General features: G+C 41.8%; 2 protein-coding genes across 5 annotated transcripts in view; both read right to left on the bottom strand.

The window, feature by feature from the left end:
* pawr (PRKC, apoptosis, WT1, regulator) overlaps positions 1 to 1,484 on the bottom strand; it is a 53,865-nt gene extending 52,381 nt beyond the window's left edge. The window contains exons 1-2 of the mRNA XM_008400448.3: positions 1,236 to 1,484; positions 285 to 985 (exon numbers count right to left, since the gene is read on the bottom strand). Of these exons, the coding sequence (XP_008398670.1) occupies positions 285 to 872 (588 nt within the window). The 5' untranslated portion in view covers positions 873 to 985; positions 1,236 to 1,484. The remainder of the gene's footprint in view (positions 1 to 284; positions 986 to 1,235) is intronic.
* A 6,572-nt stretch (positions 1,485 to 8,056) lies between these two features.
* ppp1r12a (protein phosphatase 1, regulatory subunit 12A) overlaps positions 8,057 to 12,959 on the bottom strand; it is a 44,788-nt gene continuing 39,885 nt past the window's right edge. For 2 of the 4 annotated variants that reach the window (XM_017302854.2, XM_081604239.1), the window contains one exon: positions 8,057 to 11,748. In XM_017302854.2, the coding sequence (XP_017158343.2) occupies positions 11,611 to 11,748 (138 nt within the window). In that variant the 3' untranslated portion in view covers positions 8,057 to 11,610. The remainder of the gene's footprint in view (positions 11,749 to 12,959) is intronic. The other 2 variants (XM_008400439.3, XM_008400446.3) reach the window with 1 other exon arrangement.

The raw sequence follows: 12,959 nt of genomic DNA, 5'->3' as shown, positions 1-12,959 counted from the left end.
TTGACGACAAATTCCATTAGTGTAAACTCTGATCAATGGCTTCTTTCTTTTAAGTGACTTCTAAAGCCAGTGGAGTTAATGTAATGCTACAATGGCAAAAGGGGATGAATACAAACACACCACACTTTTAAGATTATTATTATCATCATTATTATTACACCATCCCTTTCCTTGGATTCACAATAGAGTGGCATTACCCGTCATTCCAATACATTGATAAAATCTCATTTTCAAAAATCCAGACTATAAACAATTAGAAAAAGGTTAGTTAGTATCTCACTCACCTCATTGGACGGTATGCTGACAACACCTGTAGATCTCCTCTTTTCCCTTAACTTCCTCTTCTCAATCTGTCCTTTGCCCTTCCTTGCACTGGGACCTGAGTTTTTCTTCTCCTTCCCCTTGCTGGGTGATGGTGACGGACTGTCCTTGTCACTGTCATTATTGCACGCCATCACAGAGCTGGAGTCCGGCGAAGCGCACCGAGTCTTCTCCATCTGAGGCGGGGCCTTCTTCAGGTTGCTCCCCTGGGCGGTGGGTGTGGTGGCTGCGGGTGCGGGTGCGGCCGGGTGGTGCGCCTCTTCCTCGGGTCTGTTCAGCGTGCCACCGGAGGGGGACCGAGCCACCGGAGAGGAGGAGGAGGTGCGGCAGTTCCCCGCGGAGGCGCTTCGGTCCGAGTTGGTACAGAGCTCGGTGCCCGGCGGAGAGCCGAGGCGGCTGTTGCTGGTGCTGGTGCTGCTGGCGGGGTTCAGGGGGACACCAGTGGCTTTTGCAATGTCCCCCAGCATTTTAGCCCTCATTTTCTCCCTTTTTGCCTTCCACTCCTCCAAAAAGTCAGCGGGTGCGTTTGACTTAAACCCGCCAGTAGCCATGATCCCTTTACTGCTTCGAAAGTGAGTGAAAGTAAAGTTGAACTTAGCGCAAACTTCCAGGTCTGGAGAACCTTCCTAATAAAACCACATTCCTCAAGTGATTAACTGTGGAGCTGTTGACAGGTTGGAGGAAAATAAAGTCAGTCTCGCTGAAAAGAACAGCTCAAATGTTTTCAAACAACTAACAAACTAAAAAGTTTCTGTCTCGCGCAGACGCTGAAGAACCGACTTTCTTCAAAAAGTTAAAGCTTTGTACCCACTTAAACATCCTGTCTCAACTCGTTTCTATTAAACACCCTACGTGGATACGTGTTAAACTCGCGAAAGTGAAAGAAAGCAGTGTAAAAGTGGAAGGAGACTCACCTGTCGGAGATGTTTCGCCAAACTGCTCGCTCCGGTCCCACCAGGTGTGACCGCGCTCGGCTCTGATCCGCGGCGCTGGGAGACGCTGCAGGGAGACACCGCGAGCGCTACTGGTGGCAGCCGCGCTTCCGGTGTGCTGGTGAAAAACGTCACCCTGTTATGAAAAGCAGGAGGGCGGGAACGCGCACATGATGGACTACGATTTCTAAAAGTATATCTCATGCATACACACGTTTTACCTTTTAGTCCGCAGTAAGTAACAAACAATTCTTAATTTTTTTTTCACATATCAACACAAAGAATGCATATTTGCGAAAAAACGAAAGAATATGCACAATTTTTAAAATAAAAAAATAGATATTCACCTCCTCTTTTACTCTCATGCACATCATTCACCAAAATGCTTTCACAAGGCATCTAATTAGTCTATAGAGGCAACACACGTGTCATTTAATCTCAGTATAAATAGAGCTGCGAAGTGGAGGTGGAGGAGGTTTGCTTGAGAACATTAGCGAACAAACAACATCCTGAAGACAGAAAAACACAGAGGACGTGTCAGGGATCAAGAACAGGAGATGCTCAGAAATGTAAAACACCTCACAGAGCACTGTTTAATCTTAAATGAAAACAACTGTAATCCTACCAAGTTTAACAACTTAAACTGACAGGTGGAGCAAGAAGAGCAGACAGACAAGAGAAGCAGACTCATAGAAACCTTGAAGGAGCGGCAAAGTTCAGCAGTTCAGATGGGAGAATCTGTTGAAATCAGCAAGTAGTGCAATCTACAAATCTGGCCTTTATAGAATATTAAGAAGAATGCCATTGTTCTCTTCCTGTGCACACCAGCACCCAAAGCAAAGTCCATAAAAACATAAATGATATAGTTTGGTGTTGCCTGTCTTTCACAAAGCCCTGACTTCAGCCTGATAAAACACCATTTGGAGGAAGTAGAGTTGAGATTGTGATCCTCTCGTCCAACATCAATGTCTGACCTCACAAATGGATTCCTCAAACTTTCAGAAACGTACTCCTATACTTCGTGAAAAGCTTTTCTAAAACAGTTGAATCTGTCATAGCAGCAAACTGGGGCCAAAAATCATTAGTAAACTCCATGGATTAATAATGAGACATCACTAAAGTTTGTTCATCTGTGAAGGCAGACAAAAGAACATTTCTGGCAATCACATATGCTCACAGATCATTTGTTGTAGTAACCTGAGAGACTCTGGAATATGAATCGCACACGAGTGGATTTTTAACCAAAATAACCATCTGCTATTAGTAGTAAAACAACTCGGTTTTAGTCAGGATGCACGGCACTCCAGAGATGCTCAATCATTTTTGCATTCTGCCATCTTCACTTCAGGCAGTGATTTAAACCAGCTATAGGGGTTTAGCACCAGAAATCTAATTTCATGCTGCAAAAACAGACCTATAACTCTGCTCTGCTCAAGGGTATAATGCTAATAGATTGCGTGTGCACAACTGGTTCCCAAGGGTGCGCTGACTTTCATGGATGTTTGTCACCATTACCCAAACCCGAATTCTTCCCAAAGGATGCATTTGCATCTCCATAGAGTTGGGATTCATTCTTTTTTTTCTTTTTTTTGGCCGAGAAGCTCCAAAAACACGCCACGCGTCCACACCCCACTGGTGAGTGCAAGCCAGATGTTCAGCCATTATCTCTGCACATGCCAGCCCTGATACAGATAATGAGAAAAGCAGGGTGGAGCGAGCAGGGGAGGCACTTTTCCTAAAAATAAACCCTGATCTATGGGCAAAGGTCACACTGCTGCATATTTAACATATTTCTGCATTCTGTTGGAAGAAAAACGGCGCAGAGGGCGTAAAGGTTGCGGCTGAGCACTTTCCATTCGTGCCAACACGAACACCTCTGTCCTGCCAAATAAATCCCCAAAGCACTCCAAGCAGCATACGCATCCTCACACTTTACTAAGTTTTATTTAATATTTCTTTAATGCTCTAAGCCCAATCTAATGGGTTTGAATTGGTTTGTTTTCAATAAAAGGAGTCGCTGTGTGTTTTGCGACCATAATGCATTCAGGGTAAACAAATGAAGCGCTTGCCGGGCTGTAAAATGAGCTCAGCAAGCAGCCGCAGATTTATACTCGACATAACGCAGCACGATGGCTGCTCATGCGCTCACACATTCCCCTTTTATTTAGCAGTAATGTCTCACTCAGAGGCTATTAGATGCAGCGAGGAGCCCGTGTCGCGTTCACTTTTCCATGAAATTGTGCATCCAGTAAGAAAGAGCTCAATAAACGACCGACGACCCAGATGTTGGGCTTGCATTGCAGATGTTCAGCTGGGCCAGGAGATGTGTGGAGACCGACCACTGGAGGGGTTTTCCCCGACAAGAGAAAACCGATTCTGTGCCGCCTTTCTTGAAGGGAATAGTCAAACTTCAGAAAGCAATTAGAAAGAAAGTAGGTCGATAAAAAGGAAAGCAAAAAGCAGTTCAACTGCCATGCTAAGGAGGATTAGTGTTTGATTCACCTTTCACACCCTGGCTCCCTTCAGATGATCCTGGATTTGAGCTGTTGAGCTGCCTGTTACTGCTGCCGGCCTTTAATCCTCCTCCAAGTTCAGGCCGGTGCGGGTCAGGGCAGCTCGGCGCCGAGCGACGAGGTCAGCAGCAGGACGGACGCCAAGCAGAGCCTTTCAGCTGACACACTTTTTCAAAGAATTTCCATGAAAACATTTCACTACAGGGCTGCACAGTGGTGCAGTTGGTAGAGCTGTTGCCTTGCAGCAAGAGATTCCCGGCCCCGGGAATCAAACCGGGGCCGGGTTCGATTCCCGGCCTGGGTCTTTCTGCATGGAGTTTGCATGTTCTCCCTGTGCATGCGTGGGTTTTCTCCGGGTACTCCGGTTTCCTCCCGCAGTCCAAAGACATGACTGTCAGGTTAATTGGCCTCTCCAGATTGTCCCTAGGTGTGAGTGTGTGTGTGCGTGGTTGTGTGTCCTGTGTGTCTCTGTGTTGCCCTGTGACAGACTGGCGACCTGTCCAGGGTGACCCCGCCTCTCGCCCGGTACGCTAGCTGGAGATGGGCACCAGCACCCCTCCTGACCCCACTGAGGGACAAGGGTGTAAGAAAATGGATGGATGGATGGACATTTCACTACATCACTGATGTATTCTGGCTACCTAGTATAAAAGAATGAAATAACTTCTAACTTGTAGCAAAATCTGTTTTGGAGAAATTAAATTGTGCAAAATGTATGCTTTACAACAGCAATTCCTTCATTGTGAGTTGCTACTGAACATCTTTACCTTACAGATTTCGTCCTCTCCATCACCGCCTGTTACCTCCAAAGGTTCAAATAAAGTTCTGGGTTCAGGTCAGCATCCGTCTACAGATGTTCGTTGAGATGGGAGAGCCAGGGCGCCATCTTTATCTTCTTGTGCTGAGTTGGCAGCACAGAAACGTCCTTGAGTTTGCTAAATGATTAATCAACATTTGCATCAGGTCTCTTCTGGTTGCTCTGATGATTCTAAATCAATAAAATCAGTTTAGATCTTTCAGAAAAAAGATTGTTTCCCAAACATTTTTTTTTGTAGTTTTAATTGGATGGTATATCCGTTTTTTTGATGTTTGGTTTTTGGCTCTTTAAAATTGAAAAAAAAACCAAGATGTCATACATTTCATTTTGTTTACAAAAATGTGTTGTGTGTACACATGAAATCAGAAGAGCTCTGCTCCCTCAGAACTGATACAAACTCCAGGATTCCTCTGACAGTGCAGGATATTTAGTTTCCTGCCGTTACAACTCAGCCTGAGTGTGAAAGACGTCTCTATATCCTGTTTTCGACATGCATCCACAACAATCTGCCGTCGCCTTGAATTGCATTTCTGTAACCAAGCATGTTTATCTTTGTTTCGGCGACAGACTCGAGTTGTCACATCATCCGGATGCCTCGATTTGTCATTGTTTGTCACTGGAGAGAAACCCTGCTGCTGTTTGTCCTATGAGCAGAGTGGTTTTGTGCACCGAGTGTGTCTAAGTCTAGCATTTAAGATTGCAGCTGGGGAGGAGGTTTGTTTGGGCTGCTGTGCTTTCTGGTAGAGGAGACAGGGGCGAATGAGAGCGTCTCTGCGTGTGACTGTAGCTGCAAAGGTCCAATTTCACGTTCATGAATAATTTCCAGTGTAAAAAAAAGCAACGTTTCTGTTTGTATTATTTGAGGGGGGGAAAAAAATCTTAGGGTCTGAGGTTGTGCAGAGTAGTTATGGGTAGTGAGTATCTTCTAGAGCAGTGGTGTCAAACTCATTTTTATTTTGGGCCGAATCAAAAATCTGAATGTTCTTAAAGGGCCGGTTGCACCAGAATCTATTGATAAAACCAATTTAACTGTTAAAATATCAATAAATAGCTGTTCCTCCTGGATTTCTGATTATTTTAGTGTTTATTTTTGCAATCAAAATGACAGATTTTGTGGTGAATATTAAGAAATATTTGTAATTGTTATTTTTTTTACAGTATTTACGTTAAATGTGATTCTATCACTCGCTGTATCAGTTACGGATTCAATGTTTTTGACCAATTTTGAGAAAATTAGCAGTAAAATCAGGACAAAAATGTGGACATTTTTTGATTTTGTGTGATTTTTGCAGATTTGTGAAAAACTGGACGGACCTATTGATGTAATTTGGAGTCCAGAGGGCCACATAAAAAGCTACGGCGGGCCAGATTTGGCCCCCGGGCCTTGAGTTTGACACCTGTGTTCTAGAGGAAGTATGAGTTTTAACAAACAAACTGAAAGTAACTTAAACAGATTGCAGAGGACAGTAACCCATTTATGTTTCAGTATTTGCAATTTTTTTCTTTGGAATGCAATTCCAAATTATTCACAGAAAATCCCTCTATTAGCAGATTTTTTTCCCTAAGGCATAACTAAAACTAAATTGACTCACAAGTCATGAATTTTAGTTCCCAAAAAGAAGTTCTTATATTTAGTTTCATACTCTTACCTTTTTTTAAAAAAAAAAACATTTTGTCATGTTAAACCTATAAACATCAATAAAGTTTATTGGCACAAATGAGCAAAACATGAAGTGAAAGGAAAAATTTTTTTTTTTTAATTTTATTTGCAAATAAAAATTGATAAAGTGTGGCTTCTATTGGCATTCTACTTCTCTCCTGTCTCTACCACTGTCATACTTGACTGAAAAATGCTCCAGGAAATGTTTTTTATGGTTATAAAACGTAAATGTAAAACACATCCACTTCATAGTTCCGCACAATGTTGCATGAAAACATAAAAGTAGTTTGTGGCAAATTGCGATGTATTTCTAGTAACCAGTGATTTACCTTCTTGCTCACGTCACAGCCAAGACAAGAAGAAGGCTCGTCCAAAGAGGGCGATGGAAAATCCAGAGGCAGGACCCTTAACTTCAGCATGACTGTGTAATTACAGCGCATAGCACGGCTTATCCTCTGGGCTTTATCTGAACTGGGGAGTTCTGGATCCAAGCCGGCCTCAGCAGTGACAGCCATGCAACACGGACCTACAGCAAAGGTGGCTCCTGTGCAACAAGGGGACATAAATCACAGCCTGGTTCAGCAATGGGAGCTGGCAGCGGATGCTCACCACGGCTTAATTCACGTCATGGTGGTGTGTACACGTTGTCTGATTCCTGGATGCGCTTTATTTGCTTCAGACACGCCGTCATGTGGTGTCAAACAGTGAGGCGGTGCTGAACGACCAAATAGAGCCGAGTCTAAGCTTTAGTTTTCTGTTTGGAGACAGGATGTCAACCGTCTGTTTCAGTATTCAGATCATATTTACAAGCTGCATAGAGCACAAAAATCAAACTACGTCTACTGAAGTGCATAGAAAGTACACCACCTACTGGTGTAACACGGCATAGCAGCATGATACTGAAACCGGCGATATGACATTAGGATTCTAATTCATTTATGCTAATTTTGTAATAACTGATAAGTACCAAAAAAAAAAAAATGTATTACCAACTGAATATTTATCAAGAAAAAAAAAAGTTCCCTCCATTAAGTGGAGAGAAGACATAACCTCTTTGACCCGAGAGGGGAAAGTTATTTATATATCAAATTAAACACGCATTTTATATATATATATATATATATATAAGTTCAAACCATCTCTTACATAAATCATGAGGAAGCTTCTTTTCCCTGAATGCAACATCTTTTTGCCCAAGAGATTTTAAGGAGTAATACTGCCACCTTCCCAGGTTCCTTAAGTATAACATCCTACAAACAATTAAAAAAAAATTTAAAAGACAAGGGCAAAAAAAAAAAAAAATACAAGCAAACATTTTTGTTTCACATCAGCTTATTAAATAACCAACATACAGAAAGATAAGTTGTTACTTCCATAAGAAAGACTCCATTAAGTCCTTCATATCCACATCTGTTTGCTTAATTTTAAATAAACAAAAATGCTTTAAGGTCTTAAGAGTATAGGACTGCCACATGTACACCAAATAGAATGGCCAAGTCAAAGCCCAGACCTAGATTTTAAAACTTGATTCAGCTTAGTCAAGTTTCACAATCTAGGTCTGGGCTTTGACTTGGCCATTCTAACAATTTAACTCTACATTGCATCATACCAGTCTTTTCAGTTGCATTTGTGCGTTACACTTTTAATCCACCATCTTGGTTTATCATAAATTGTACATAATACATAATTTTTTTGTTGCACCACAAAATGTAAAATGTGCAAAAGGCATTAACATTTTTGGAAAGCACTGCAGTGCTTAGGTTTGACTTAAATCGCTGAACAATGAACAAACATGAAAGAAATAAGACACAGGAACTTTCCAATGTACAAGTTTATTTTTAATGAACTCTTCAGTGGTTGGTAGTCACAGCACAGCTTGCATGTATTAAGCCACACACCTATTTTACAAGATGACAGAAAAAAAAAAGGGGGAAAATAAAAAGCCTATGCCAGAACAGACAGCCATCAGTCCATCTGCAGTGATCCTTCTTTAAACTTATTGGACTAAAACTTCCTTAAAAGGCCACTGAAATGCATAAAATGTTGAGTGGAACAGCTGATGGTGGTGGAGTTTCGCTTCAACCCCACAAGACTCCTCACATGGCATCGACAGTGCATGTAGACATTGTAGAAAGGACTGGGTTAGAAAGATCTAAGATATCAGTTTATTTTTTCAAACATTTTATTTTAGTGACAATACCTTGCCTATAATACTACAGCTTTTCAAAAAGAATGGAAAACAAAATTAACAGCACTCGTCCAAGATACTGAATACAATGAAAGTGAAATGTAGTGAAGCGATTACTCTTTAGATTTCACTATTATGTGAACCAAAAAAAAAAAAAAAATAGATAAAAAAAAAAAAGATGCCGTCCCGTTTCAGAGAGACGCTCTACTGTGTCCAATGTCCTTAAACTATAAAAGGAAAGTAATTAAAACACACCTCCTTGTCCTCTGGGATTTGTATGCTTTAATAGTAACAGACGGGATCCATAAACGCATGCCATGTGCTGCTCTCAAACAAAATACATACAGGTATATACAGAATCACTCAGTACCTGCTAAAACAAAGTGAGAAATACAGAGTATAAACCGACTACAAACTAAAAATAAAAAGAAAAAAAGGATTAGAAAGAGAGAGATTGAAGCGTCAGGAGTGAAAATCCTACTTGTGATGGACTCATTAAAGCATTTTTGAAAACAAAAAAAGAAAGAAATGCGTATTGCACATACAGTGAAAGCTTAAACTCCACCAGATCCGCGAGAATTCAAATGTTTCCCTCTTGGAGGACGAGGGCGGGGGGAGGGGCGGAGGTGTGTGCTTAAGAGAGGGGAGGAAAACAAATAACCAGGACAAATTAGGTGAGACGGGAGCCGCAGGGAGCAGATGTAGGCAGAAGTAGCTCTTAAAAAGAAAAAAAAGATGGAGGAGTGAAGGTGGGAGCCGCACAGCACACAACACGTTTAGAGGAAAAGGAAGCAAAAAAAAAAAAAAACAAAGAATGTGGCACAAGTAAAAATCAGGTGAAGGATAATATCTGTTCTTCAGTGATAGCCGAGAGAGGAGATCAATGCAAGTGTGTTTTTTTTTTTTCTTTTTATGTACAACTAAGGCTTATTGGTTAAATGGTTTTCAGGCTTCCCCGCCCACATCGCTCTCACACAACACTTCCTTCCTTTTTGCTCTGTAAACTCAGCACTTCTGTCAGAGCAGCAGCCACACCAATCAGGAGAACCACAGCCGAGGAGGATGGATGAACGGATGGATGGATGAACAGATGGATGGATGCTGCAGCGGTGGTGATGGTGATGAAGGAGCAAAAAGGGAGAGGCGGGAGGAACTGAAAGCAAAAGGAGGAGTCTCGTCTCTGATGTCTGTTGCAATTAATATCTAAATGTGCAATTCCATTAGTCGCTGCCATGGGGGACTAGCGAGTGCAGAAGACCGGGCGGGGCAGGGCAGGGCAGGGCAGGGGGGTTGGTTTCTACTTGGAAAGCTTGCTAATGACTCGAATGAGCGCTCCGTTCTCGTCCTTTAGTCTCTGGTTGTCTGCTTTCAAGTCTGGGATCATCTGAAAGGGAAGAACGGGGAAGACGGGGAGGCAGGGGCGAGAGAGAAAGAGAGAGAGCTTAGACGAGTCTCGACACGTCGTTCGACCGGTCAGGCTGCTGGGCAGTGCATTACCAGCAGCCTGAACAAAGCAACCTCAGGAGTCACACAGCATCTCACTGTTTGTTTGACGGAAAGTAAAACAGGAATAACGACTTTGATCCGAGTCAAAGGGGAGAAAAGTAAAGGGCGAACACACCACAGGCCAGAGATCCTCAGAAAGCCATGCAGAATCTGAGCGGCCAGCGGCCGGGAAATCACACACAGCAAGGAGGGGAAGTTCTCCTTCCTCAAATTAACTTCAGCTCAGGAGCACAGAACCGGCCACAGACCCGACTGCTACAGCATGTGGACTGACGGAGCTCCACAGTAAGTGGAACAAGATGCAGCGTTAAATAGGTGATGACTGAGAATCATAAACAGATTTGGATGTGTGGTGTAACAAACCCGTCATGTAATTCTGGGCTCCAAATATCCAATCTGGATCACAAATCCAGTGGAAACGGGCAGCATTTTAAAAACTACATTTCATTCAGATTTTGTCTCAATAGTGCTTTCGGGTCTTTCAGTGGATTTTAATGGAGATTCTAACTTATTCCCCCGTTCGTTCAATCATTCTTTTAATTCAAGATGACAAAATTTCAGGTGCGCATAAAAGTTTTCCAACAAGTTTTTACATTAGAATCTAAAACCTTAGGACAGTTCAAACGAAAACATTTTAAAATAGAGCGGTTTAATAACCTCCATGTTATGAAGAAATGTTCAAACTATATCCCGACTTCCACTCTGTTGGGTTTGCTGTGTGCTTATGGAAATAATTTGCTTTCTAAGTTAGAGCAGCGTTAGTATATTGAATAAAGTTCCAAAGTTTCCTCTGAGAATTAAAAACATTCACAATTAGCTTAGATTTTATTTTATTTTTAAGAAATGCACAACGAAACTAAGAGTTGCAAAAGTATTGATACCGCTTTCACTTTTCCACATTTTGTTGCATTTCAGTCACAATTGTCAAAGAATTTTACTGGGATTTTAAGTTGAAAGTGATGCAAACTTATAAAGCTGCTTCTGTGTTGCAAACAGAAAAGTCACATGGCAAAGCCCCTCTACGCTTTTATTCAAGTTTAGTTTATTTTAAAACCATTATTTTTTTCTTCTACTTTACAGTTAAGCACTTCTTCGTGTTTTAATTCCCAATGAAATTCTCTGATGTTGCAAAATGTGAAAAATTCAAGCGGTGTGAATATTTAACGTCCCATTTAAAGTTTAGTCTGTGACCCTTTGGGTCAAATCAAAGTGATGCCACCGGTAGCTGCTTCATGCAATAAAACCAGAACAAGTCAAACTGATTTACTGAGCTACCTCTGAGGAAAGCATCAAACTAGAAACCACAAAAGGACACTTTCCTTTACAGCGCTTTCAAATACGTAAAAAAAAACAAAAACTCACCTTCGCTTTTCTCCAAGTATCTTATTAGCATGTTATTACTATAGCTTGTTAAGCAGTAGTTTTCTGAAAGCCCACCGACAGTAGCGGACTGTAAAAGGAGAGTGTCCTGCTGGAAAAGGCAAACGGCCTCCCCAATCTGAAAACCAAAAGCTCTGGGGAGGCAGAGGAGGAGAAAACAGTCGGAGTGTGGCGGCTGGACACCTGCCTGTCTACGGGTGCGGGGCAGAGCACAAATGGAGCATGAGAAGAAAGAAGGCAAAAAGGAGGAAGAAGAAGACAGAGGGAGGAGATGGTGGACAGACAGACGAGGCCTAGAGGTCGCCGGTGGGCAGCTGGCTGCAGGCCGACTGGGAGAGCTTGGCCACAACGCGGGCCAGCGCCCGGTTCTCAGCCTGCAGCCGCTCCTTAACTTGCCGCAGGGCCTGAACCTGCTTTACCTGGGGGAGGTTCTGAAGGGAGGGCGGGGTGGAGGAGAGACAAAAGGGGAGGAGACAGAGGGTAAGAGTGGCAGAAGAAGAAGAGAAATGTGTTTTAAGACCAAAAATCAACAGAGAGAGGATTAATAAATAAATCGAGATAAGACGGGAGGAGGAGGAGGAGGAAAAAAAGGGACAACGGGAGAGGAAGATTATTAGAAAATGGGACAGATTTGGAAAACAGGAATGATTTAGAGCTTTCCGTTTCAGCATGAAGCTTTCAGATGGGAGGGTAAAGTGACACTGATAAGATCAACATCCTCTCCTCAAACTGACAGGACAACACACTTACCAGAACTAAGACATATTTTAATCCTCCCTCTTCCTTCAATTCATTTTCCCAAAAAAATAAAAAATGAACTCAACTTTTGCTTTTTGTTTTTTTTAATTCTCCGTGGATATAGAACCATGGACAGTCAGCTTATTTAGCAACAGACCTTTGTGTCTTCCTAGCTTTATGAATTTTACAAGAGAGTATAGTGGAAGGAAAAAACAGGAACAATTTAGGATGTTAGCCAAAATTCAGCAAAAAAAAAAAAAACAAAAAACAACTCCAAAAATCAAAAGTTTATTGGTTATGTTTTGCTTTTCTAACTAAAATATTAAGACAGGATTAAATACTTGAGATGAGTCGTTGTATGGAATTAATGTACATCAAGTTTCACTTTAATTGAATTACTTGATATAATATTTTCATTATATTGAAATTTCTCAAAGACACAAACGTGTTTTGTTTCTAGTGAGGCACCAATCGGTCAGTGATCTGAGCTGAAGTCTACGGCTTTGACCAGCAGCTGGCAGGTCAAAAACTGAAAAATAAATTTAGTATGTGCATCAAGATTGACAACACCCACTTCAGTAAATGCATCAACAAACTGGCAATTTCAAAAACTGGACAAAAACCAGAACCATCGGGCAAGACCTGGGTTTTAATACAGCACAGTAAAACAAATTGATCGGTGATCGGAACCGGTCAATTTTAGGTCGACTGGGAAACTGAAAAAAATAAAAACGAGCCTTACCCAAGAAACTCTTTTGGTTACTGATAAAATAGCCAATTTTATGTTCCAAGTATTACTGTGGTGTTCAAAAATAAAGTCAAAAGAAGCACAGACATCTAGAAAACTATTTAAAAACTAAAGTTTGAACAGATACGTCAGCTGTTCACTCAGGCTGGAAGAGTT

Source organism: Poecilia reticulata, chromosome 23, assembly GCF_904066995.2.
Source record: "Poecilia reticulata chromosome 23, P_reticulata-male-v2, whole genome shotgun sequence".
In the NCBI taxonomy this organism is placed as follows: Eukaryota; Metazoa; Chordata; class Actinopteri; order Cyprinodontiformes; family Poeciliidae; genus Poecilia; species Poecilia reticulata.
The sequence above is the reverse complement of the archived record's forward strand: the minus strand, read 5'-3'. Positions and strand labels throughout refer to the sequence as shown.